This window comes from Microtus ochrogaster, chromosome 7 (genome assembly GCF_000317375.1).
Source record: "Microtus ochrogaster isolate Prairie Vole_2 chromosome 7, MicOch1.0, whole genome shotgun sequence".
Lineage (NCBI taxonomy): Eukaryota > Metazoa > Chordata > Mammalia > Rodentia > Cricetidae > Microtus > Microtus ochrogaster.
This window is the reverse complement of record NC_022014.1, coordinates 49167314-49191891: the sequence shown is the minus strand read 5'-3', so window position 1 is coordinate 49191891 and position 24578 is coordinate 49167314. Positions and strand designations below refer to the sequence as shown.

The following is a 24578-nucleotide window of genomic DNA, read 5'->3' as shown; positions in this document are numbered from 1 at the left end:
CTCTCTCTCTCTCTCTCTCTCCTTCTCTCTCCCATCTATCTGGTTTTTAGTTACCATGTAGGTCAGTAACTTCCTATTAGGTTGACAAACTGCAGATGAGCTCTCAAAAACACCCTCCCTGGCCCCCATCAAACAAGGCTGCCCCAAGCCTCCTCCCTGCCTGTTCTGACCCAACACAGAATGATTGGCAGACACAGAAGCCTTAAGCCAAGCACTCAGCAGGCAGATGGTAGCAATGGGTCAGTCACTATTTATTCTAAACTTGTAGTGGTTTCTGGGTATGTATTGCGGTATTTGTGATCTATCACTCACGGTAATCTTAGGAGGAATTCACATCTCACAAGGGGACAATATGGGAGCTTAGAGAGAGGAACTGAAATCTGGTCCAGGCCGTTGTGGTGACGAACCAGCCAGCTCCAAGCATACCCAGGGCAGCACCCTCTAGCCCTGGAAACTCCGGCCCTATAGGTGGGAAACGAGATCCCGATTGCCACTTGAGCCTTGAGCTCAGAAGGCAAGGTGTGTCAGCCAGCTCAGGAGGACTCCACAATAGAACACTCCTGCCATCTCCCTGCCAGCTGTCTGCCGTGCCAGGGAGAGCACAGGGGCAGCCCTGAGAATAATGCCCTAGAACCTGAGCTCCGCCCAGCCAGCTGTGCCCCATTATATCCCACCACAGCTTGTCTGTAGGCAACAGTCTGGCCGTCTCTGTCCTCCTGGGCATGTCACTCTTGACACAATAAGCCTGTTTTCTGAGTCAGCTCGGGGGCAGAGACCCCAGTATCATTCCATGGCCATCATACTGGACTTAAGGACCTGGATGTGAACTGCTAACATTTTGCCTCTTGGCACCCTCACCTGACGCAAACCCTCCCGGAGATTCGGGTCAGGGCTGGGCTGCAGGCGTTACTCGAAGGCTCACTACCAGACAGAGAGGTTGCACAGGCCTCCGAGCTGCAGTAATTCTCCAGGTGTAGACAAGGAGGTCAGAAGACATTGCCCGAAGCCAGGCCAACTCAATGTGTTCAGCCAGAATGTGGAGACATGCAGCCTTTCAGGAAATAAGGCCAGCCTGAGGACATCCATAGCTCCAGATGGTCTATGGGAACCAGGGACAGGGCCCTGAAGCAACATTGTCCCTCTGTGCTTAGAAATAGGCTAGAGGCCAAGGAGGCTGCAGGGCACCGAGGAGTCAGGCCAGTGCTCAGAGTGACAAGAGAGAAAGAACAGAGAGGTGTTAGGATGAAGGTGAGGAGGAGTGTCGAAGGTGTGCCCATTGGTAACTCACACCATCATGCCAACTTTCCTTGGCTGCATCCCAGGACTTGTGCAGCAGCTCCCCCAAAACCCCTCCAACCTGCCCTGCAAAGAAAACCAACACTTTTCACCTTCTGGAGTCCCAGAATATCTCCTGGGCACATTCATCAAGTAGATTCTGTCCCCTCCCTTGGCTTCAGACTTCTTTGTCTCATAACCCTTTCTACATGCATCCTTAGCATCCTTCATATTTCCTGAGCATCCTCTCTCTGGACCCACCTGGGCAGGACTCGGAAACACACCCAGCCCAGGGACAGTCACAGTAAAGGAAGAATCCTCACTAGGTCTCAGCGGTTCTTGTGTTTGGTCGAGCTCCGCTTGACCCTCTGGGAAGGTGCTTTTGAAAATGTGTCTTGGCTGGGGATGGAGGTAGATGCTGTAATCACAGCATCTGGGAGGCTGAGGCAAGAGGCCAGAGAGTTTAAGACGAGTCTTGGCTATATGAAACCCTGTCAGAAAAGGGAAAGAAGGGGGAAATGGTTGGTGGTTTAAAGGGATTTGCTGGCCATAAACTGGACCATGAAACTAAAGAAATAGATGAACAGGAAGCAGAAAAAAAATGAGGGGAAAGCTGGCTGCTCAGGACCACATGGCTTCCTGCATGAGCTTTCCTATGAGGGGGTCTCTAAGGCTTTCGGTGAAGGATTCGGAGGAAGAGAAAGCTCTAGCTTCTGCCCAGAGGATCTTTGCCCTTAGGCTCCGAAGCAGGGATGGACCTCTGCTTAGCTAGATCTGGACTACCCTAAAACTGCTACCTGCTACCTCAGATTCCTTGCCACTGACTGGACTCAGGATGCTCCCCTCCCTCTAAGGCTGCTGTGAGTACTGAGATGTCGATCGCCAGGCCAGCTGCCCATTTGCCTGGCCGGCGCCCAGCGCTTATCTGCCAGAAGATTTCCGTAGCACCTGTCTAACCCTCAGCTAGATGCCAGCTTTGCCTCGGGAGCGGCTGCACCACAGTCTCTTGCGCCTGACGCCAGGGTCTCTGTGACCCAAGGCTGGATGGTGCCCCCAGGACTGCTGACAGCACAGGGAAGTGGAGGTGTGCACTCTGGCCTTCCTGACCCCTGCTTGGCGTCTGCCTCTACTGCCCTGCTGCAGCCTTGGGGGCCAGGGACCTACTGGCCCTGGGAGGAAGAAGTCAGTTCCCGAGTCAGGAACAGGAAGGCAGGGGGAGCGCAGCAGAGACCAGGATGACAGTACTTCCTGCTGCGGGAAAGGAAGGACAGCAGAGACAGTCAACAGCCAAGCAGGAAGGATGCACCCTTTTCAGGGTTGCATGTGGGGGTTGGGCAGTCACAGAGCCTCAGGACACAGCAGCCTTCAGACCCAAATAGGCCCAGCTACCTAGCAATCTGATGTTCTCCTGCCCGTTCAAAACTGGAAGCACCGAGATCCTACATAGTTCCAGCCCGAAGAAATAACGCTGAGCTCTGTTTAGCCCATCTTCCACACAGCCACCCACCCACCCGTCCATACATCCATCAACAGACCCATCTGTTCACTCTGCCAACTATGCCTTTCAATCCCTCTACCAAGCCATCTATCCGTCCATCTGACCATCCTTCCATCCATCGGTTCACACGCTCATCTGTTACCACTACAAACTGCATCCTTCCATCTCTGTATCATCCGTCCAATCATCCATCCATCCTCACTTTTGCCTGTCTGTCTGTTCATCCATCTGTCCTGCTACTCACCCGTCCTTCCATCTACCCATCCACTTAGTCATTCAGTGAGTCTTTACCTTGCCTGGTGCTGAACTAGGCATGGGGAGGGGTAGAAGAGAGAATTATCTTGTTCCTTACCCATTGATGCTTATTTCAAACGGAGGGCAACGGAAAGCAGGGGGGGGGGGTACAAATGATGGCATAAGCAAGCACAAGGCTGAAGAGCTTGAAGCAGGAACTTGGGTTTTGTCAAAGTGAGGCGATCACATCTAAGCTGTGGCCTGGAGTTAAGCAGAACATGAAGAGAAAGCTCGTGGCCCTGAGGCAGAATGAGCATGGCATGCTGCTGCACGGTGTGGTGGTGAGGGGATGTGGATGTGAGGCAGAAATGGGCCGTGAGCATGCGCAGAGGTGAGCAGGCGCTGGGCCTGTCAGGAAGTCGGATTTTCCCAGAAAGGCAGTTTGAAGTCACATAAAAGATTCAAAGATATGGGGCTGGAGAGATGGCTCAGAGGGTAAGAGCACTGGCTGCTCTTCCAGAGGTCCTGAGTTCAATTCCCAGCAACCACATGGTGGCTCACAGCCATCTGTAATGAGACCTGGTGCGTTCCTTGCCAGCAGTACATTGTATGCTTAATAAATAAATAAATCTTTAAAAAAAAAGATTCAAAGATATGTAGGATATGGCTTCATTATGATACATACAAACACATTTAATATATGTAACTATTTATGTGTATGGGTGTTTTGCACCACTGGACTCTGGTGCCCACAGAGTGCAGAAAGTATCAGATGCCTTAGAATTGGAGTTTCAGACGGTTGTGAGCTAACATGTGGGTGCTAAGAATCAAATCCAGTCCTCTGGAAGAATAGCCAGTGCTCTTAATCACTGAGCCATCTCTTCAACCCCCCCCCCACACACACACACTGTGTGTTATAATAATAACATATTAATAACATTTGTTATTACCAACAAATGCATGGAGAAAATCATGAGAAAGACAAGAGGCCACTTTGGGGGCAAATGTAGCTGGTAGGCCCCCACCAGGTGAGCACAGGCCGAAAAAGTAATGCATGGGACCTACCAGGCATTGTGGTGTGTGAAGTAAGGGAAAGAAGGCAGCTGTCCACGGTGATTCCCATCTGGAGACACCAAGACTCTAGAAGAAGGAGCCTTTGACAGGGGTAACAGAGTCTGAGTCTGGCCTTTAGATAAGGAAAATGAAAGTTGGAGTGAGTGTCTGTGGGGCCAAATCCAATGCGCATCAGGATGCCTTTAGTTGAGTGGAGAGAAGTGGTCTGAGCTGAAAATAAATGTCTTTTTAATTATCTGGACCTTGAGAAGAGAGAGCATGAGGAAGGGAGAGTAAACAAAGGCAATGGTGGGCAGAGGAGACCAAAGAAGAAGAGGAGAGAGCAAGGTCAGGGGAACCAGCGAGTGTCCCGAGTCACCTCCGAATCTGAGGCATGGGAATCGCTACGTAGTGGGACTTCACCCAGAAGTGTGCAATACAAGCAGGTGTGAAGGAGAACTTTGGGCCACAAAGAAGAATATGAAGAAACGGTAGCCAGAGCAGTGGAGAATTGCTTCGCTGTGTTTCTGGTGTGAAGATGGGAGGGGTTTCCATAGAGACTAGCCATCAGAAGAGAGTGAGACTCGGATGTAGGAAGTGAGGGCACACAAGCGTGGTTTGATAGCCAGAATTCCAGAAGTCCTTCCTTGAGGAGGGTGTGAGCTTCAGATGAAGGACAGCAAATCATTCCATCTGATATCGTCTTGTTTGTGAATGCTGACAGTTGGGAAAGAAGGAACATTCTGGACATATTAGCCTGCTCAGTCTGCAAGAAGTAAAATCAATGGGACATGGTCAGTATGAGGGGCTTCACTAGGCAGGGTTGAGTTTCTCTGGAATGTGGCGTCCTGGCTTGGAAGGGAGGATTATGGGCAAAACGACAATCAGAGTGATTTGCTATGAACAGAGAGCCAGGAGAGGAGATGGGGCGATAGATGTTTTTGATGAAGATGAAAAATTTCAGTGGTGGATAAGCAAGAAAGGAAGGAAAACAAAGGAAACCTAGGGTAGCAGGCATTCGGGGATGGCGCGGTTTCTGCTGGTGACTACATCCAGGGTGTGCCCCCCTGGAAGCCAGTGGCTGACAGGAGAGGAGGAGAGGATCTCAAAGTTGAGGGAGGGAGCGGGTGAGTCATCCTGTGGATGTTGAAGTCATGGAGAAGGGCATGAGCTGGGGTGGGGAGGAGGATGGTGAGCCAGGAGCTATAGTCGGCAGAGAATGAAAGGAAGTGAGCAGGAGAGAAGCCGATGACAGCTTTAGTGGGGGAGAGTATGGTGCCATCAAAAGCATGAGCCTGCAGGCTTGCTGCAGGGAGGGGAAATGGCCAAAAGGCATTCTCCATCTGGAATATGGGGTCTAGGGGGAGAACCCAGCGGAGGAAATGGTGTCCTCAGTCAGGTTTCACATAAGCAGGAGGAAACAGGATGGATAGTCTTAATTGGGACTAATTCCTAATACTGGGGGATGCAGTATGGATGGGTTCTATTCTTTCCATCCATCTATCTACCCACCCTCTCCCATTCCTCCATCCATCCATTCATCCATCAGTCTGTGTACTTCATCCATCTACCTGCCCAATCTCCCATCCACCCCATTTGTTCACCTGATGGTCCATCATTCATCTTATTCTCTTTCCTTCTATTACCACCAGCCACTCTCACATTCTCCTTCTGAATCTTTGGTGTGCACCTCCCGTTTAGAGTTCAGGAAGATAAAAGCCACCATTCAGGCTAATTACCATTCTAACAGCAGGATCCCCCAGAAGGACAAGGCGGAAGCCTGAATGATGATGACTGCTCCCTAGGGAAGGGGTATATTGGACTAGACTAAAGAGGGATATCCCCAGAAGGGAAGGAAATGGGAATGCCCTAGACTGCAGGACAGACTAGCTGCAATGCCCTGGGCCTCTTAGGAGCTGAGGCCAGAGGGACAAGGACCAGCCAGCAGGTCGGCTGCTCCTCTGCTGTGTCTCAAAAGCTAAGAAAAAGCAAAAGCCACCAAAGAAAGCTGGGCTTCCAGTTGCCACAGTCCTGCAGCTGGCAATTGCCAGGAGTGTGCAAGGGTGTACACTCCCAACTTCACTGGGGGTGGGGGGAAAGTCCTCTATCCTAAGTAGGGTTGATGTAGATATGCACTGATCATAGCAGCTCTCCTCATATGCCACAGGTCACCTTCATCCTAACCTCCATCAGGGCCATCAGAAAGGGACAGGTCTCTCACTCCCACAGGTCAAGACCCATGCCAATCACACCACCTCCTTCTGTAGCTCAGATTATAGACCACTGTCCACTCAATCACCTACGTGTTTGCCCAGCTGTTTACCTTGTATGGCTTTATTAATTTTTTCAGTGTTTAGCAGACAAAAAAACTGCTTTAAAGCCTAGCTCTGCAAAGAGCCTTTTGGGATTCCTTCAAGCCCTGAAATTGAGCTCTCTTCCAAACATGGTAGACATCACCTCAGACTCAGACCTACCTACCATGCATAGGTCAGGTACCCTTTCGTTCAGAGAACAGTCTGCAGAGTCCAGACACTTCTCGCCTCAGAAACCCAGAGAAAGCTGTGTCCCAAGGCCAGGGCTACTGGTCTGTGTAACAAGAGCTAAACACAAAGTGTGTGTGTGTGTGGCGGGGGGGGGGGGGGAGTCCTTGGCAGCAGACACAGCGGCTCACAAGCTGTCAAGCAGCTACCTTCATAGGGCAGATCCTTGGTCCAGCTGAGGCCTCAGTCTCCCTGACTGTACGATAGGATTAGATACGTGATGAGGTCCTAGGCAAGTCTGGCTGTGAGGTGACATGAATAGAAGAGGGAAAATGGTTCCAAATTGTAACCAGAAGAGAGACCACCGTATGTTGACTGGTAGCTGGGCTGTCTGCATGATGCTGATCCATCCTGTGTGGAGCATGTATTCCTGGCACCATCCACCCCATCAGGTGACTTGTGGTCAGCGTGTGTAGAACCATCTGCAGTGGGATACTCCAGGCTCTCTCCCCGCTCCCCACTAGCTATAAGGCAGAAATCTGGGACCACAGAACCAGCTGAGGAACAAAACGGTCTGAGTTGCTGCTCCAAACCCCAAGGGCCTCTAGGACTAAAAGGGGGCTAGTGGCAAGAGAGTGGACTGTGACCACCATCCCAGGAGGACAGGGAATGGGGAGGGGTACAGGACGCAGTCCTCCCTTCCTGTTGTCTCAGGACGGTCCTGGCAGGATGCATCTGCCAAAGTTCCAGGGCCAGACCTCCCTCAGGCCATGCTCCCCTCTGCCCCCATCAGGAATCCACCCCATCCGTCACGTATATGCAATTGAGAACCCGTCGGAGATGGCACAACTGTGCACACTTGTGAACACAGCTAGAGCCACACGCATCTCTCAGAGATATGCACGTCTGCTCACCCAGGCCCTCAGATACAGATAGATGTGTGTACACAGAAGACCCCACTTTACACATGTGCAGACACACATACGTGCGTGTGCGCATGCACATCCTACTCGGAGATGGTTGATGGTGCAGAACTATGTGTGTGAGCTACAGAGGTGAGATCCTGGAGAGCAGAGAGGCCTCACCTAACCATTCTAGCCATGGAAGGCAGAAGGTGGGTTCTGCCAAAGCAGATTCACTTGTGTATCTCGAGAGGAACACCATGGGAAGGCCTGAGGGTGTGGAAGAAACCTGGGCAGGCAAAACTCAGAGGAGGCTCAGACAGGCAGAGCGGAGAGAAGCTGGTAGAGCCCAGAAACTGAAGAAAGAAACTGTCTGGGACCTGGGAGAGGGCGAGGTCATGGGCGGAGCATGGATCTAGGATACATGAACTTCTCATAAGCAGTAGGTATGGGTGTGGGATTCAGGATGGAGGGGGGTCTCTGGCAAAACTGGGGAGTCTCCACACTCCAAATCTCTTCTCCGGTCTCCTGCTAGCCCCATCCCATAGGAGGAGACCTGGAGGCTCCTCCTCTTCCTGCTTCCTGTTAGCAGCTCAGCTCATTTAAAGTCACAAGTCAGGGCAGCAGTCAAAGTTAGCTGGAATTGGGCTCCATTTGTGAACGGAGACAGGGCAGGGCTGTGGTGGGGACCGGTGGCCTTGACCAGAGCAAGGGATAGTTTGTGGTAGAGATCGGAAGTTGTTGTGGCACCTTTGGGTCGACGCTGTAGCAAGGCTACACATGGGGAGACAAGGCCAGGCTGACTGAAAGCCACTAGGCTAGCCCTGCCTTGGGGAAACATCCCAGAGGGCCCAACTGTGCCCGGACAGTGCAGGAGCTGTCGCGTGACCCCATGACGTAACACCGCTGTAACCTTGTCTTTCACCTCAGGCCTGGCAAATGGTTACTCCATGACCCCTCCGACCCTGAACATCACAGAGGACACATACGTCATCGACACTGGGGACAGCCTATCCATATCCTGCAGGTACTGGCTCCTCCCCACCTGGCAGTCCATGAAGGCTGCCCTAGACTGAGACAAGAGGTAGCTGACTAAAGAACTCCCCAGAGTAGGCTGAGTGGGAGTCTTAGCATGTGGTCTCCCAGAGGCACCTGCACTCACCCAGCCTCCCCTAAAACCTCTTCCAGATCACCTACATCCATTCCCAGCTACCTCTCACTAGCTCCCGGCCTACCCCTCAGATCCTAGAGCCTCCTCAGAGTACCAGCTATTGAAGAAGGCCTGTGTTACCAGCCTGTCCATTCACAGCTCCAAGAACTAGGCAGAGAGTCAAGGGCTCAGGGGGGTGGATCTGTGGAATATACCCCAAGCTAGGGTTGCCCTTCTCTGGGAAGAGAGAATGATGGCCAGAGCTCTTGCTTGACCCTTGAGGGAGGCTCCTTGGAGACTGTGGCTCTAAGCTAAAACTGGGAAGGAGAGATGCTTATTTCTACTATTCTCTGCTAGGGGGCAGCACCCCCTTGAGTGGACCTGGCCAGGGGCCCAGGAGGTACTGACCCCAGGTGGGAAGGACGGTGAGGAGACCCAGGTTGTGGAAGACTGTGAAGGCACAGAAGCTAGGCCCTACTGCAAGGTGCTGCTGCTGGCCCAGACTCACGCCAACAACACGGGCAGCTACCACTGCTACTACAAGTACATCAAGGCCAGAATTGAGGGCACCACAGCTGCCAGCACCTATGTGTTCGTAAGAGGTGAGGCCTGTCCGGGGCCGGGTCCTGGAGGGAGTAGCTGGTGCCTAGGCTACTAGGCACCACCTCCAGCCTGCTGACACCAGGCAGGCAGGAGTGATTATGGGGCCTTCCTGTGCTCCACACAGAAGCAGGAGGCTAGAACTTCACCACCCTGACCCATGGGGCTCCCTTATACTTCCCACACCCCCCAGCCCTAGCCAGAGACATCCTGGACGGCTACCTTACCCCACTTCTATGCCATCTCTACAGACTTTGAACAGCCCTTCATCAACAAACCTGACACGCTCCTGGTCACCAGGAAGGACTTGATGTGGGTGCCCTGCTTGGTGTCCATTCCCGGCCTCAACATCACACTGCGCTCGGTACTCTTCCTTCCCCGGCCTCTCACCCCATGATCCCGTCCTCCAGTGCCATCCCTGTGAAAGGCAGCTGACAGTCCCTGTGTCCCTGCAGCAAAGCTCAGTGCTACACCCCGATGGGCAAAAGGTGCTGTGGGATGACCGCCGGGGCATGCAGGTACCCACACTGCTGCTGCGTGACGCCCTGTACCTGCAATGCGAGACCACCTGGGGTGACCGGGACTTCCTTTCCAATCCCTTCATCGTGCATATCACAGGTAGGGGCTGCCACTTCCATCTCACCCCAGTTACCACACTTGTGCACCCCCGAGAACAGCAGGGCAGGCATGCTGTAACCCTGTGCCGCTAGTTCCGAGTCGCGGGGCTGTTAGCATCACGGATGGTCTTACCACCCACTGCTCTCCACGCTGTGTGTGTTGTCCTATGAGAAGTGTGGGAGGTGACACTGTGTGTGTCACCAGGCAATGAGCTATATGACATCCAGCTGTTCCCCAAGAAGTCACTGGAGCTGTTGGTTGGAGAGAAGCTGGTTTTGAACTGTACGGTGTGGGCTGAGTTCAACTCGGGTGTCACCTTCGACTGGGATTATCCAGGGAAGCAGGTAAGGTCAGCAGCTCTGCCAGGTCCCTTCTTCCCACTGCCCTGTCCTCAGTGCCCCCTCTACGACTCGCCATGCCCAGTCTACCTGTACCTGGCACATAGTGGGCCCCTGTGCGGAGGAGATATAGACTCAGGAACCCAAATGTGTTGGGGAAGTTTTCCCATCCCAAAGCCAACTCAGGGGCTAGATATCCAGAGCTACTTGTGTTTGGACAGGGGTGTGTGGCTTTGCTAGGTTGGGTCTGCCCCTGCCTGCCTGCTGATCCCGGGCTTCCCCTGGGTGTGGCAGGCAGAGCGGGGTAAGTGGGTACCTGAGCGACGTTCCCAGCAGACTCACACAGAACTCTCCAGCATCCTGACCATCCACAATGTCAGCCAGCACGACCTGGGTCCCTACGTGTGTGAGGCCAACAATGGCATTCAGCGGTTCCGGGAAAGCACAGAGGTCATTGTGCACGGTATGACCTGGGAGGCTGAGGTCATTGTGCCCAGCATGGGATGGGATGGGTCCAGTATCACTGAGCCCGGAGAACAAGGGTCCTTGTGCAGTGTGGGTCAGAGGTCATGATGCACCTGAGCAGCAGGGGCCTGCCGAAAGGAAGGAAAGGCTGTGAGGGGAAGCCCTGCCTAGCTTCTACCAGCTGGACAGCAAGACAAGATCCAGTCTGCAGGGGGAGGCTGGGAAGCCTGGTGGATGGTAGCTCACCCCCGAGTTTACACTCTTGCCTCCTGTTTGGCAGAGAAGCCCTTCATCAGTGTCGATTGGCTCAAAGGACCTGTCCTGGAAGCCACCGCCGGTGACGAGCTGGTGAAACTGCCTGTGAAGCTGGCAGCTTACCCCCCACCGGAGTTCCAATGGTAACAATCCAGGCCCCCTCCCCTTACTGCCAGTGCCAGGATTAACACAAGGACTGGCCAGAGAGTGAGAAGGACAGTGTTCTTCCCCATCAGATCATTAGCCCTGGATCTCAGAAGGGGATCTGTCCCTGCCCATCAGGGCCTGCATACCCTGAAACTCAGGTGAAACCCTTACTAAACAGAGCCCCGAAAGAGAGTGAACATATTCAGCTAGAAAGGAGGTTAGTCCTGAAGCTGCTAAACCCCAGAATGTCTAAATGCCAGGTTCTGGTATGGACAGCACAGGGTTCTATCTACCTGCTCCCTGCCTCCCCCCAGAATCTCCAAGACCCTGCCAGCTGGATTTCCACACTGAGCAAACTCAGGGTCTGCCCTATAGTGGCTTGTTCTCTGGTCTCCCTTCCTATAAGAGTTCCTCTCTGAGGACCTTCTGACCCACAAATTTGAGATGTCACGAGACTGATAAACTGTAGTGGAGCCTGGCTCTGATATACATGGCAGGGAGAGGCCTGCAGGAGAACTGAGAGTTAGGCTTTCCCTACAGGGTGTGCCCAGGGCACAGAGGGATCCCTCAGTGATGGCTACATCCTTCTAGATGCTCCCAGGAAAGTGCAGCATCTTCCTGATCCTCCCGTACACTCTGAGCTATCGCCTTGATTCAATCATAAATAGATCTTATTGCAGCCTCCACCTACATTGTAGATAAGAAAATGGGCCAGAGGAGGGACAAGCATTCCCACCAAAGCCCCAGGTCTCCTGGGAGGAGTTCCTATTCTGTCTTTTCTTGTCAACCCAGAGCAGCCCTGCCCTTCTAAGTGTGAGACATCTCGCACCTGGTACGAGGTTCTGGCACCAGGACAAGCAGAGGTCCCAAAGGTCCTCAGCCAGGACCCACTGGCCATAGGCTGGAAATTGGCTTCTGGGAAGGCTCAGGATGTCCCAGTCACAAATCTTGTGACCCTGAATCCTCCATTTAAGGTCATAGCTTTGGGTCATCTAGTACCAGAAGCCTTGAGGGAAGGTCCCGAAGGCACGGATGAAGCTAGGAGTATCTCTTGCATAAATGTAACTTTTAGAGTCCTAGAGGTCCCTGACCCCCAAGGCCAGCAGGACTGAGCCTGCGCTCAGCATAGCCTTCCACAGGAATGAACTTACCTTCTCTGACCTTTTAGCCAACATCTTCCTCTCAGAAGTGTGTTGCTGACCCAGGGCACTTGCATTCCTCACAGTCCCACGGGCGACCACTGCTCGCGTGGCACGTTGGTAGAAGTACTCTAAATCAGTGAATGGTGGCTGGTCTAGTAGACAGACAGATGGACTGGGTCTTTGGCCCAGTGTGCTGAGCCTTTGAGATTCCTGCAAGAATAATGCTCCAGTTTCTAAGTAAAGACACTGAGGCTTGGGACAGTTAAGGGATCTTCCAAGGGTCACGTACGTGACAAACTAAAAAGCCTGGGGTTCCAGAAGCCTTCTGCAGCACAGCCAGGCAGAGAGCATGGCCTCGATTCTGCCTCTGTCCTACCTGCCCTGCTCTGTGATCCTAGGCAAGCCACCTGCCTCTCTAAGCCCTGGCTGCTATCAACTACATCTGTCCTATCTTAGGTCTTTACCTAAGAGATGTGTCTTTTCAGAGCTGTAGAGTCACGGCTTAGCCTATCCGGAGGGGAGGGGCCTGGGAGAGCTAGCTCCAAGCCCAGGACTCAGGCTGCAGGAATAGTCCAGCTTGTGAGGCATTTGTTTGCGCATGTAGCAGAGGTCTAGAGTGACCACACATGCCTGGTGGGGCATTGTGTAAACAGGATACAGCCTGGGGCTGTCACTCTTCTCACTGGAGCTCACAGCTCAGGGAGAGAAGAGTCAACCAACATACTTATAGAAAACTCAGTGTAGCTGGGCGGTGGCAGTGCAAGCCTTTAATCCCAGCACTCGGGAGGCGGAGGCAGGTGGATCTCTGTGAGTTCGAGGCCAGCCTAGTCTACAAGAGCTAGTTCCAGGACAGGAACCAAAAAGCTACGGAGAAACCCTGTCTGGAAAATCCGGAAAAAAAAAATAAAGAAAAGAAAACTCAGTGTCTCAGTGTACCTGGGAGGAGTGTAACTAAATGGCAGAACACTGGCATAGGGTGTGGAGGTCCTGAGTTTGATCTAGAGGAGAAAAAGAAGGGAGAGAGGGAGGGAGGGAGGGAGGAAGGAAGGAAGAGGAACAGGGTAGGCAGGGCCAGATGACAACGATCGTTGAAGAGCCAGTACCCTGGCCCCAGTGAAGGAAGGAGAGAGTCTTACAAATTGTCTTAATACAGAAAGAGCATCCAAGCTAGTATAGCATTGAATCAAAAGCCCTGTGAAGGCTACGTGTGTGGAGAACCCACAGAAGCACCCAGAGCCAGGTGTCAGAAAACCAGGCAATTGCCACTCCATGTGCTCAGCTGTCACTGTCCCTTCGCTCATCAATACGCACTGTGAGAAAGAATAGGGGCCCACCGAGGGCATTACGGTCAGTCAGCAGGTGTGGAGGAACTGGCACGCTGCCTTCTTCATCCCTAGGTCAGGCTCACAGACGGGACGAAGAGAGGGTAGCTGCCCTAAGCAGAAACCGGTTGCTGGGGGCTGGGGGGATGTCAGGATTTAGGGGTGAGTCCGGAAGTGCCACTACAGATCTCACTATGGTCCTGAAGGTCAGTGGCATTGCCAAGATAGCCACATAAGTAATGACAGTGGGTTGATTTAGCCTATTCGGAGCTTTTGTCTACCTCTCCCGAGACCAGAGACTCCTGCTCACCCCATACTCCTGCTGCCCTCCTTGGTCTGGTGTGGGAGAGGCCTCTTGCTCTAGCTTGACCTATCAAGACAAGCCACATGACCTTCTCTTCCCACTTCTAGCAGAAAGTGTGGACCCTTCCTATGTGTGTATTCTGCAGCCACAGAGTCAGTGAACCTTGGGTGGAAAATATCTTTTTAGATGTGTCTGTACCAAGCATATGGACCTTTTGTTTTTTGCCATAGTCCTTGAGCATGTGAATATCACCACCTTTTATGCAACACAGTGTCTTGAGTACCAGATGTCATCTCAAGATGATTTACGGTATACAGAGGGCTGTCTATAACTTTTGTGCACATTCTAAGTTACTTTACAGAAGAGATTTGAGCTTTAGGTATTTTTTGTTTTATTTTATCTTGATTTATTTACTTTTAATTAGCATACAAACTATAAAATTCAGTATGGCATCCTTAGACAAAACTTGCTTTTGTTGATATGCTCAGGTATTTTAGATTGATCATTAAAGATTTTGGTGACCAACAGGAAACCGAGAACCATTCTCATTGGAAGGCCTGCAAATGCCCGTACAGAGCTGGCATGGGTCCCACAGAGCTTCTGAATTCCCTTCCTCTGCCAGGTACAAGGACAGAAAGGCAGTGACTGGGCGCCACAATCCGCATGCTCTAGTGCTCAAAGAGGTGACCGAGGCCAGTGCTGGCATCTACACTCTCGCCCTGTGGAACTCTGCAGCTGGGCTGAGGCAAAACATCAGCCTGGAGCTGGTGGTGAATGGTATAGGACGGAAGGATGGGAGAAGGGATGAGTCCCGGGGTGTGTGGGGTGGTGATGGGAGCCAGCTGACTGTCTATTTGCCTATGTCCCCAGTGCCTCCCCACATCCATGAAAAGGAAGCCTCCTCGCCCAGCATCTACTCCCGCCACAGCCGCCAGACCCTCACCTGCACTGCCTATGGGGTCCCCCAACCTCTCAGTGTCCAGTGGCACTGGAGGCCCTGGACACCTTGCAAGACGTTTGCCCAGCGCAGCCTGTGAGTATGCCCCCCACTGTACCCTATTCTCCCTAATCTCTTCTACTACACACAGAATCTTAGCTCGTCCTTTATAGGTAAGGAAACAGGACCAGAGAAGGGAGACAAAATTCCCAGTGTCAAAGCTATAAACCACAGAGCCTGCCCAAATGCTGAGCCATGCTCCATACACCCAGCTCCATGTCAGAAGGACAGGAGGAGCTGGGTGGGTGTCGTGGCACATGCCTGTTACCCCAACACTTGGGAGGTGGAGGCAAGAGGATCAGGAATTGAAGGTCATCCTTGGCCACATAGTGAACTCAAAGTCAGGATAACAGAAAACAAAATAGACATGGGAACCGGAAGGACATTCTGGGCAGAGACAAATTAGACATAGAAGGAAGAGGAGAGAGAGGAGGCAGGTGCCACGTGAGCAGGAACTTTGAAGTCATCAGTAAAGGGCTTTCAGCAGGAGAATGACAAGTCAGGTTTGCCATTTAGTGAAAGATTCTGTGGTCACATGCTAGGGACTGAACAGAAGCCAGGAAAGGAGTCTAGCCCCACCTGCTGGCCCAGAGGCTGTGGCTCCTGAGCAGTCAGTAGGGAAGCTCAGAAGTGACAGATGCAAGGCTCCTCCTGAGGGACTCTTGTGAACCACGCAGCCTACAGCTTACCTGGTGCCTCCATCCTTGCTCCTTCTGGTGATCCACTATCAGGCCCTGTGTCAAATGGCAGACAGAGTCCTGGGCTGCTCCCTCCCCACTCTACAGATAAAGGCAGACAAGATGTCCTCTTGCCCCACTTGCCTCATCTCAGGATGAAGCCCTGGGCATGCCTGGGGGAGAGAGAAGGGGAGTCAGCTGGGGTGGGGTTTGTGGGACTGAGTGGTGACTTGTGCTCCTCCTGGAAGCTGGGTGAGCACATGCAAGCTGGACTCTGAAGGACGGCGCAGAGCAGAAGTAGGGCAGAGCCGTGTCCGTGCGGAGGAAGGATTGCAGGACAGCAGCCATGTTCCAACCCCTCATTGCCCTTGTTCCCAGCCTTAGGACTGTCTCTTACCCACTGTGCTGCAAGCCAGTGTCTGAGGATGACAGTGGTGTGGCCCACCCAACCCCCCAGCTTAGGTCTTCCCTGTCCTTAGCCCTGATCTGCCCTTGTCCCTCTTGGTCCACGGCAGTCGGAGGCGGCAGCAGCGGGATCGCATGCCACAATGCCGAGACTGGAGGGAGGTGACGACTCAGGATGCTGTGAACCCCATCGAGAGCCTGGACACCTGGACCGAGTTTGTGGAGGGGAAAAATAAGGTACAGATCATAGGGCGAGAAAAGTCCCAGGCGCAGGCAAGTTAGGGCAGTGAGAGTAGGCAAAGAGGAGGGAGGCTGGGTGAGCTTCCTCCTGCCTGTTCTCGGTGTCTACCTGGCCTGCAGAGCTTTGGGAGCTGCAGCTGCCAACCAGGTAGGTGACTTTTCTGTGCTCTCTGGGCCCCAGCTTCCCTGTCTGCCTGTGAGCCAGGCCTTCCCAGACAAGGAAACTGAGATCCAGGAGGAGAACCCAGCTGCCCACAAGTCCCAAGTCTGGAAGGGGATGGGGCTGGGGGCTGACTAGGTCTCCATAACAGGCTGGTGAGCTGCTTGACCAGGAGGGGGAGGGGGACTGAACAAAGGCACCCACTTCCTACAGTCACTTCCTGTTTTCCTACACACCTCCAGAGCCTCTTCCTGTTCCAGGCCTGGCCAGGAAGTGCCCGGCTTGGGGTGGGGGTGGGGGTCTTTGGATGGTAGGCAGGGCCTTTGGCCCTCTCTCCTCCCCTACTTTTCAAACTCCCTAGTCCCTAAGGGCAGAATTTTTCTAGACTCCTGGGATACCTCCCTACACGTATGTATACACACCTCCTCTACTACCCTGGACCTTGAAGAAGTGTTCTATGCCTTTGGACTAACGTGGGCAGATCACAAAGACCTTGCACAGTGACCAGCTCCTGACCTTAGGCCATAATTTAAAGAGACTAGCCCTGATGTGACTCATTACAGTCTGGATTTTAAGTCTTGCTTAGAGAGGCCCAGTTGCCGAAATGACTTTTGACCCCCTCAACATAGCCACGGTCTGAGACATGGCACAGATAAATCCCTCTGGTCCGGTCAGCTGTCCACACACTGTCTCTTGGTTTTTTGAGGTGACACCTCCCTACTGACAAAGGATGTTGTCTTATCGTCTGGGCTGTCTCTAGACTCTGGCCAAACCTATTCCCCCATTTCTAGTGAGCACAGTAGCCTCTTTGATGAGGAGGAGGGTCTAGGTAAGCAATGAAGCCTTCTGCCTCTGTTCTGGGTAGACGGTGAGCAAGCTGGTGATCCAGGACGCCAATGTGTCAGCCATGTACAAGTGTGTGGTCTTCAACAAAGTGGGCCAGGACGAGCGTCTCATCTACTTCTATGTGACCAGTGAGTAACCAGACTGTCCCCAAGCGGTACCACTTCATCTAAGCAGTCCTGGGTGCCAGGAATGAGCTTACTGAGTTTCTAGTGACCATGGAAGCACCCAGCGTGGGATTACCACCCCTACCACCATGACACAGAGTGGGAGATAAATTTAAGGATGCTCCGCTGTAGACTGGGTGCTGGTCCAGTGGAATGGGATGGTACCCCCAGCAGAGAAGTCCCACCCTTTCTCATTTTAGACTCCTGTGTGCATTTTGGCCTGGAGAGAAATTTCCATCATTTGAGTTAGTGACCTCTAGAAAGAAAGAGGTCACACTTGCTGGGTTCAGGGGTATGGATGAAGTCACCTGAAAGGGCAGGTGGTGAGCAAGAGAATGGCGCTGGCAAACGCTAATGAAATCATTCCAAGGACAAACCAGGGTCAGAGGGTGGTCAGTTGCAAAAGAGGAAGGGGGTCCGCTTGATCTGGTGATAAGAGTTTAAGGACCTGGCCTCCTGGGATTGTGTGGACAGCTCCCTGCTTGGCACATAGCTAAGAGAGTCCAAAAGGTAGGCGTGCAGAACGAGCCTAACCCCAAGGGGTGGGACTGACTTTCAAAAGTTGGTGGGTTCTTTTTTCTGGGAGGGGAAGAAAAAGGAGAGGAAATGGGTTCTAGACAGTATGAAAGCCTGGATACACATTATGTACACCCGTGATTGAGAACTGATTACGTCGCAAGGTCAACTGTAAAGAGGGAGACCTACCCTACGGCTGGTAAGGTGAGCAAACACGGAGACATTGTCTCTCGGGTTCCTTTCTCCTCCCTAGCCATCCCGGACGGCTTCAGTATCGAATCAGAGCCTTCCGAGGACCCCTTAGAAGGCCAGTCGGTGCGCCTCAGCTGCCGGGCGGACAACTACACTTACGAGCATCTGCGCTGGTACCGGCTCAACCTCTCCACTCTACACGACGCTCAAGGGAACCCCCTACTGCTCGACTGCAAAAACGTGCACCTGTATGCCACGCCCCTAGCGGCCAACCTAGAGGAGGAGGAGCCCGGGGCCCGCCACGCCACCCTCAGCTTGAATATCCCCCGAGTGGCGCCCGAGCACGAGGGTGACTACGTGTGTGAGGTGCAGGATAGGCGCAGCCAAGACAAGCACTGCCACAAGAAGTACCTGTCCGTGCAGGGTGAGATGGGCGTGGCAAGCAAGAGAGGGAGGGGCCACGCTTCGCAGCCTTTGCAGATTCTATCTATGCGACCTGGTCTAGCACAGCCCTGGGTGCTCGAATCACAAGCCTGGGTCTTCAGGAGCACCCCTGCAGCCCAAACTAGCCGTAGAAGTACTCAGTCCTTCGCATGCTCAGTCTTTCAGTGTCACGTCCAGCCCCGCATCACAAACGAGCTACGTTCTTGGTTTCTGCGCCTTCATTTACTTCCCTCTCCACTCTGTCCCAGCCCTCGAAGCTCCTCGGCTCACGCAAAACTTGACCGACCTCCTGGTGAACGTGAGCGACTCGCTGGAGATGCGATGCCCGGTGGCCGGAGCGCATGTGCCCAGTATTGTGTGGTACAAAGATGAGAGGCTCCTGGAGAAAGAGTCTGGTAGGGAAAGTGGCCCTGGATGACGGACAGCGTCCGGGGGTCTGCAAGCCGATGTCCCCACCTGAGCTGAAACCTTCATCCTATCACTTGCAGGAATCGACCTGGCAGACTCGAATCAGAGGCTGAGCATCCAGCGCGTGCGCGAGGAGGATGCGGGTCGTTATCTGTGCAGTGTGTGCAATGCTAAGGGCTGCGTAAACTCCTCTGCCAGTGTGGCAGTGGAAGGTGCGTCTCTGCCTGGCTCTGGCCAGCTCACTTCACACACCCAGCAGGCGCTCTCCCGTGGCTACTTAATGAAGTGGTACCCAAGCACGGAGGGCCACTTCCTGCTGGGTACATACTCCCTCTCACCCAGCCACTATCTATCCACCCAGGCTCCGAAGATAAAGGCAGCATGGAGATTGTGATACTCATTGGCACTGGCGTCATCGCTGTCTTCTTCTGGGTCCTCCTCCTCCTCATCTTCTGTAATATGAAAAGGGTGAGGGTCTCCCTCCACCAAGGTTCTCCATCACCTAACGGGGCATCCCGTTTCCCCATCCCATTCTCATCCCAGCAAGCCCGTAAGAGTCCCATTCCGGTTCATCTGTCAATGTCCTGCCCTGGGAATCTTCCCCACCCTTCCATGCTGGGTTCCAAACCCGGCAGAGGTTGCCTGTTGACCTGCCCCCTCCTTGGTTGAGAACTCAGAAGCAAGGGCCATGTGCCCTAGGCAAAATATATCCAAGCCACAGTGGTTATGTCCAAATCAATGAGCTGTCTCCACCCCCACCCCCAGCCTGCCCACGCAGACATCAAGACGGGCTACCTGTCTATCATCATGGACCCCGGGGAGGTGCCTTTGGAGGAGCAGTGTGAATACCTGTCCTATGACGCCAGCCAGTGGGAGTTCCCCAGGGAAAGGTTACACCTCGGTGAGGCCAGCACCCAGCTTGCCCTACCCAGCATGCACCGCCTGGCAGAGACAGCTTCAGCTGCCACAGGGTCAAGCAGGCTGAAGTGACAGAAATCCTTCCATTCTTAGAACTTGTGCCAGGATGGTCTGCCTGATTCCCACCTGGCCTGACTAGTTCCAGATGAGCCTGACTCCCCAGAACCACAGCCAGGGCTCCCAGTTCCCAGGCCCTCGAGGTCATTTCCTGCTGTTCTGAGTAGGGTGGACCTGTCCCACCTGCCTGGAGAGGATGCTGGGGCCTTCCTGTCTGTCTCTCCTCTGTTCTCCAGCTTTCCCTCTCTAAGACTCCACTCCCTACTCCCTTCCTGTTTGGCAGAGAGGCTTCCATTTTCCTTCTGCCCCAAGCTCTTGGGACAGGTCACCCCTGCTGTCCATCCTTCTCCATCCTCACACCCTCGACCCCTATACAGCTCACCTGGAGCTGACCCCCTGCCTCCACAGGGAGAGTCCTAGGCCACGGGGCTTTTGGGAAGGTGGTAGAAGCCTCAGCTTTCGGCATCAACAAAGGCAGCAACTGTGATACCGTGGCCGTGAAGATGCTGAAAGGTGCGGGGCTCGCGGGTAGAAGGGACTGGGGGGGGGGGGGTCTCCGGGTTGGGACGGCGATCCAAGGGCAAGAAGGAAAACAGAGCTACAGTCCCAGCCACGATTCCATAGAAAGGCAAAGGGAATCAATCCAAGCCTCTGCCTGAACCCTCTGCCTCTCTAGGGTCAGCAGCACGTACCAGGGCCCCAGCGCAGCCCGCACTCCCAGCACCAGCACTGAGCACGTTTTTGCTAAGGCAGTGTCTCAGGAGGGTTGAGCAAATTGGGAAAAGTCCCAGGACAGGTTTGGCATTGTGCCACGCCCCTCTTTGTCTCCCCCAGATGGCGCTACTGCCAGCGAGCACCGTGCCCTGATGTCAGAGCTCAAGATCCTAATTCACATCGGTAACCACCTCAATGTGGTCAACCTCCTGGGGGCGTGCACCAAGCCGAATGGTATGGAAATGAGATGCCCTGGGGAAAGGACCGGGCAGTGGGCGCTGCACTTTCACTACAGGTGGGAGGAGCCATGTGGGTCCTCGGGTGGGCCCACGTTGGAGCCGGGCAGGGTACAGCAAGGATGGTCCGCAGAGGGGCAGTGCCGCTGCTCTGCGGGCATCACCAAGTGCCTGGCTTCTCTCTGCCGTGTCATAGGCCCCCTAATGGTGATCGTGGAATTTTGCAAGTACGGCAACCTCTCCAACTTCTTGCGTGCCAAACGGGATACGTTTAGCCCCTACGCGGTAAGTAGGCACACCAGCCTGTTGCTAGAGCGCAGTTAACACCATGGTGGGCTGCGGATAGAAGTCCAAGATGAAAAGCAGACTAGCTTTACACTTCGCTTTGGCAGGAGAAGTCTCCCGAACAACGCAGGCGCTTCCGCGCTATGGTAGAAGGCGCCAAGGCTGATAGGAGACCTGGAAACAGCGACAGGGCCCTGCTCACGCGGCTCCTAATGGGCAAGGGAGGAGCACGGAGGGCCCCCCTTGTCCAAGAAGGTAAGAAATTGGCATCCTCTTGCCTGTGTCTGCCTGGCCCAAAGTCTCGCAGCTGGCGCCCAGGGATAACTTAGCCTGCGACACTCGGTGCAGGATCTTCAATGGAAGAACTGTAAGCCTCTGCTTCATAAGAGGAAGACACCTGTAGGCAGAGGCTGCTTGTTCGTTTTCCCAGCGGCTCAGACCCGAAATAATCACACTGAAACTATATTATTACAACTGTTTGGCCTTTTAGCTCATGCTTCTTATTGACTAACTCTTTTATCTTATATTAACCCATTTCTATTAATCTGTGTATCACCACATGGTTGTGGCCAACGGGTAAGATTCCGTCCAGGGTCTGGAGTCTGTCTCCTGTAGCGGCTACACGACTTCTCTTTGACTCTGCCTACTCTTTCCTCCTCTAGCTGCTTGGAATTTCCACCTTGCCCTATTCTGCGCTGCAATAAGTCCAAAGCACCTTCTTTATTAACCAATGGTATTCACAGGATACAGAGGGGAATCCCACATCAAACACCCAAGAGGCAGGCAATGAAGTTTAACTTGGTATCACAGGACAGGGTCAGGGAGGGCTACAAAGCCAAATAGCGGGTGCAAGAGTTGATGCCCCAGAGATCATGAAGGTAACAGGTATAAACAGGGTGTCTAGTGTCTGGAGTCTCTGGGGCCTGGCCAGGAGAGCCATGGTCAGGGGTGGGTGCACTAATGTTAATATTGGAGTGGAGATGGAAGATGAACTACTGTAGAAGCACCTCCTGAGCTCCTCTCCTTCCGTGCAGCTGAGGACCTATGGCTGAGCCCACTGACCATGGAAGATCTTGTCTGCTACAGTTTCCAGGTGGCCCGCGGAATGGAGTTCCTGGCTTCCCGCAAGGCAGGTCCCCAGAACCCGACCAGGTCCTTTTCAGAGAAGGGTACACAGCCCTTGGTACAGATATGCCTGGTTGTAATTTTACTCCACAGTGGCCTTGGGACCACTTCAGATCTATCCCATTTTGGAGGAAACTCAGCCCAAAGCAAGGAATCCCCTGCCCCAGGTCTCCAGGCTAAGCATCGGTCATAGAATCAGCATGTCTGAGTCCCTAACTCACTTCACCTCAATCCCATATGTCTTTTCCCATTAATCTCTCTCCAAATGAGCAAGATGCAGGCAGGGCAGGGTGTACCTACAGTGCCTCAGAGCTCTAGGCTGAGATGCTGCTCAGGGGACTGAAGCCAAACTCACTACCACCTCCATCCCTTCGCCCCTAGTGCATCCACAGAGACCTGGCTGCTCGGAACATCCTCCTGTCAGAAAGTGACATAGTGAAGATCTGCGACTTCGGGCTTGCCCGAGACATCTACAAAGACCCTGACTATGTCCGAAAAGGCAGCGTGAGTGCAGGCCATGAGAGGCAGGGGACTCGGAGTCGGGGGGGAGGGGGGAACACAGGCCAACTGTCCACTTGGTCTGCCAGGCTTCATGCCCAGCTGCTGGGAGAAGCACTCTTCCTAGGAGCTCACCAAGTGTGCTGGTTGCTTGTCTTGTTGCTTATATGAAACACTGGACAAAATCAACTTGAGGAAGAGTTTGTTTTGGCTTAAAAGCTCCAGGGGATACTTTGTGATATAGATGGCGTAGTGTCCAGAACAGGGGGCTGCTGCTCATACGGAGTCAGTTAGGAAGGAGAGAGTGATGAGCGCTTGTGCCCAGCTAAGCTTGGTTTCCTTCCACTTCTCAATGGTGGCCTTGCTTCTCCCTTCTTTTTCTCTTTTGTATTTAGCCTGGGACCCATGCACACAGAATAGTACAGCCCACATTTAGGGTGGGTCTTCCCATCTCAATTAACCTATGCTAGATAATCCGTCAGACAGGCCCCAGACACAATGGCAGGGTTACTGGCAGAGCTCCGAGAAGGGTGCTTGAATGAGTGAGCATAGCTGAGTGAGGTGTTATGCCAGGGAGAAGAAGAAAGGTGGTTGGAGATGGGGGGAGTCCAGGGTGTGGTGTGATGGCCACCCTATCCAGAGTGGCAACCCCACAGAAGGCTTTTGTCCTTCATGCTGACTCACAGGTGTGGGAAGCAAATGCAGGGAGGAAATAGGTATGCATTTCTGCCTCCCCCCTCCTATAAGCTGTCAGGAGAAGGGACTGACAACACTAGTTGGATGCAGAGAACAGTCTGGATGGGTTCCCAGATGCAGCCATAAGATGGAAGGAGACAGATAATGGGGAAGCATCATTAAGAGCTTGAGGAAGAGGGAATGAGAAATCTGCTTCTGCTGTGGGGACAAAGTGAGTTGATTATCGTTTGTCAAGAGGGAATATTGGTGGTGTGCGTGATACATTCCCGCAGGAGGCTGAGTTAAGTCTCTCCAACTAGAGGGGCAGATACAAGATCCACCCTCAGAAGCAGACTGTGGGGATGCATGCCTGAACTAAAAAGGAGCAGGCAGGAGGATGACAAGTTCAAGAAAGAGCAGGGAGAGGGAGAAGGAGAGGAGCAGAGAGAAAAGGAGAGGAGAGGAGAGGAGAGGAGAGGAGAGAGAGAGAGACAGAAGAAGAGAGGGGACAGTGAGAGAGAATAGAAAAGGTGATGGGGAGGGAGATGGAGAGAGAGGTAAAGAAGATGAAAATATCTGGGAACAAAGGACAACTCTTGGGAAGAGAGGGGAGAAAGATAAAAAGGGAAGGGAGGGGGGAGAGGTAGAACAAGTGAGGGAGAGAGAGAAAGAGAGGGCAAAGAGGGGCTGGAGAGATGGCTCAGAGGGTAAGAGCACTGGCTGCTCTTCCAGAGGTGCCGAGTTCAATTCCCAGCAACCACGTGGTGGCTCACAACCATCTGTAATGAGACCTGGTGCCTTCCTTGCCAACAGTACATTGTATGCTTAATAAATAAATAAATAAATAAATAAATAAATATTTTAAAAAAAAGAGAGGGCGAAGAGAGGAACAGAAAGAACTCGGGGTCATGGCTATCCTGGTGTTTGGCCTCATCTCTCTCCCCTCCACCACTCAGGCCCGACTGCCTCTGAAATGGATGGCCCCTGAGAGCATCTTCGATAAGGTGTACACCACGCAGAGTGATGTGTGGTCCTTCGGAGTGCTGCTGTGGGAGATTTTCTCCCTGGGTGAGTAAAGGGCAAGGTGCCACCCCAGGAGAGGGAAGGGGATCACCTGTCTCGGGGGGCAGGCTGGTCATACAACTGCAGCTGTGTGTGGATCTACTAGCTCAGGGCCTTCTGAGGCAAGTGGTTCAGTACTCACTCAGTTCTATTGCTGTGAAGAGAAACAATGACCA

General features: G+C 53.2%; 1 protein-coding gene across 1 annotated transcript in view; it reads left to right on the top strand.

The window, feature by feature from the left end:
• Positions 1 to 24578, top strand: part of Flt4 (fms related tyrosine kinase 4) — a 42554-nt gene that overhangs the window by 6761 nt on the left and 11215 nt on the right. Inside the window, exons 2-24 of the mRNA XM_026780990.1 lie at positions 8373 to 8469; positions 8950 to 9194; positions 9444 to 9556; positions 9648 to 9810; positions 10015 to 10154; positions 10443 to 10611; positions 10894 to 11011; positions 14406 to 14560; positions 14654 to 14816; positions 15973 to 16099; positions 17128 to 17236; positions 18042 to 18404; positions 18673 to 18819; positions 18913 to 19044; positions 19194 to 19300; positions 19598 to 19733; positions 20216 to 20320; positions 20642 to 20755; positions 20954 to 21042; positions 21150 to 21297; positions 22077 to 22171; positions 22549 to 22671; positions 24297 to 24408. Of these exons, the coding sequence (XP_026636791.1) occupies positions 8373 to 8469; positions 8950 to 9194; positions 9444 to 9556; positions 9648 to 9810; positions 10015 to 10154; positions 10443 to 10611; positions 10894 to 11011; positions 14406 to 14560; positions 14654 to 14816; positions 15973 to 16099; positions 17128 to 17236; positions 18042 to 18404; positions 18673 to 18819; positions 18913 to 19044; positions 19194 to 19300; positions 19598 to 19733; positions 20216 to 20320; positions 20642 to 20755; positions 20954 to 21042; positions 21150 to 21297; positions 22077 to 22171; positions 22549 to 22671; positions 24297 to 24408 (3270 nt within the window). The remainder of the gene's footprint in view (positions 1 to 8372; positions 8470 to 8949; positions 9195 to 9443; positions 9557 to 9647; positions 9811 to 10014; positions 10155 to 10442; positions 10612 to 10893; positions 11012 to 14405; positions 14561 to 14653; positions 14817 to 15972; positions 16100 to 17127; positions 17237 to 18041; positions 18405 to 18672; positions 18820 to 18912; positions 19045 to 19193; positions 19301 to 19597; positions 19734 to 20215; positions 20321 to 20641; positions 20756 to 20953; positions 21043 to 21149; positions 21298 to 22076; positions 22172 to 22548; positions 22672 to 24296; positions 24409 to 24578) is intronic.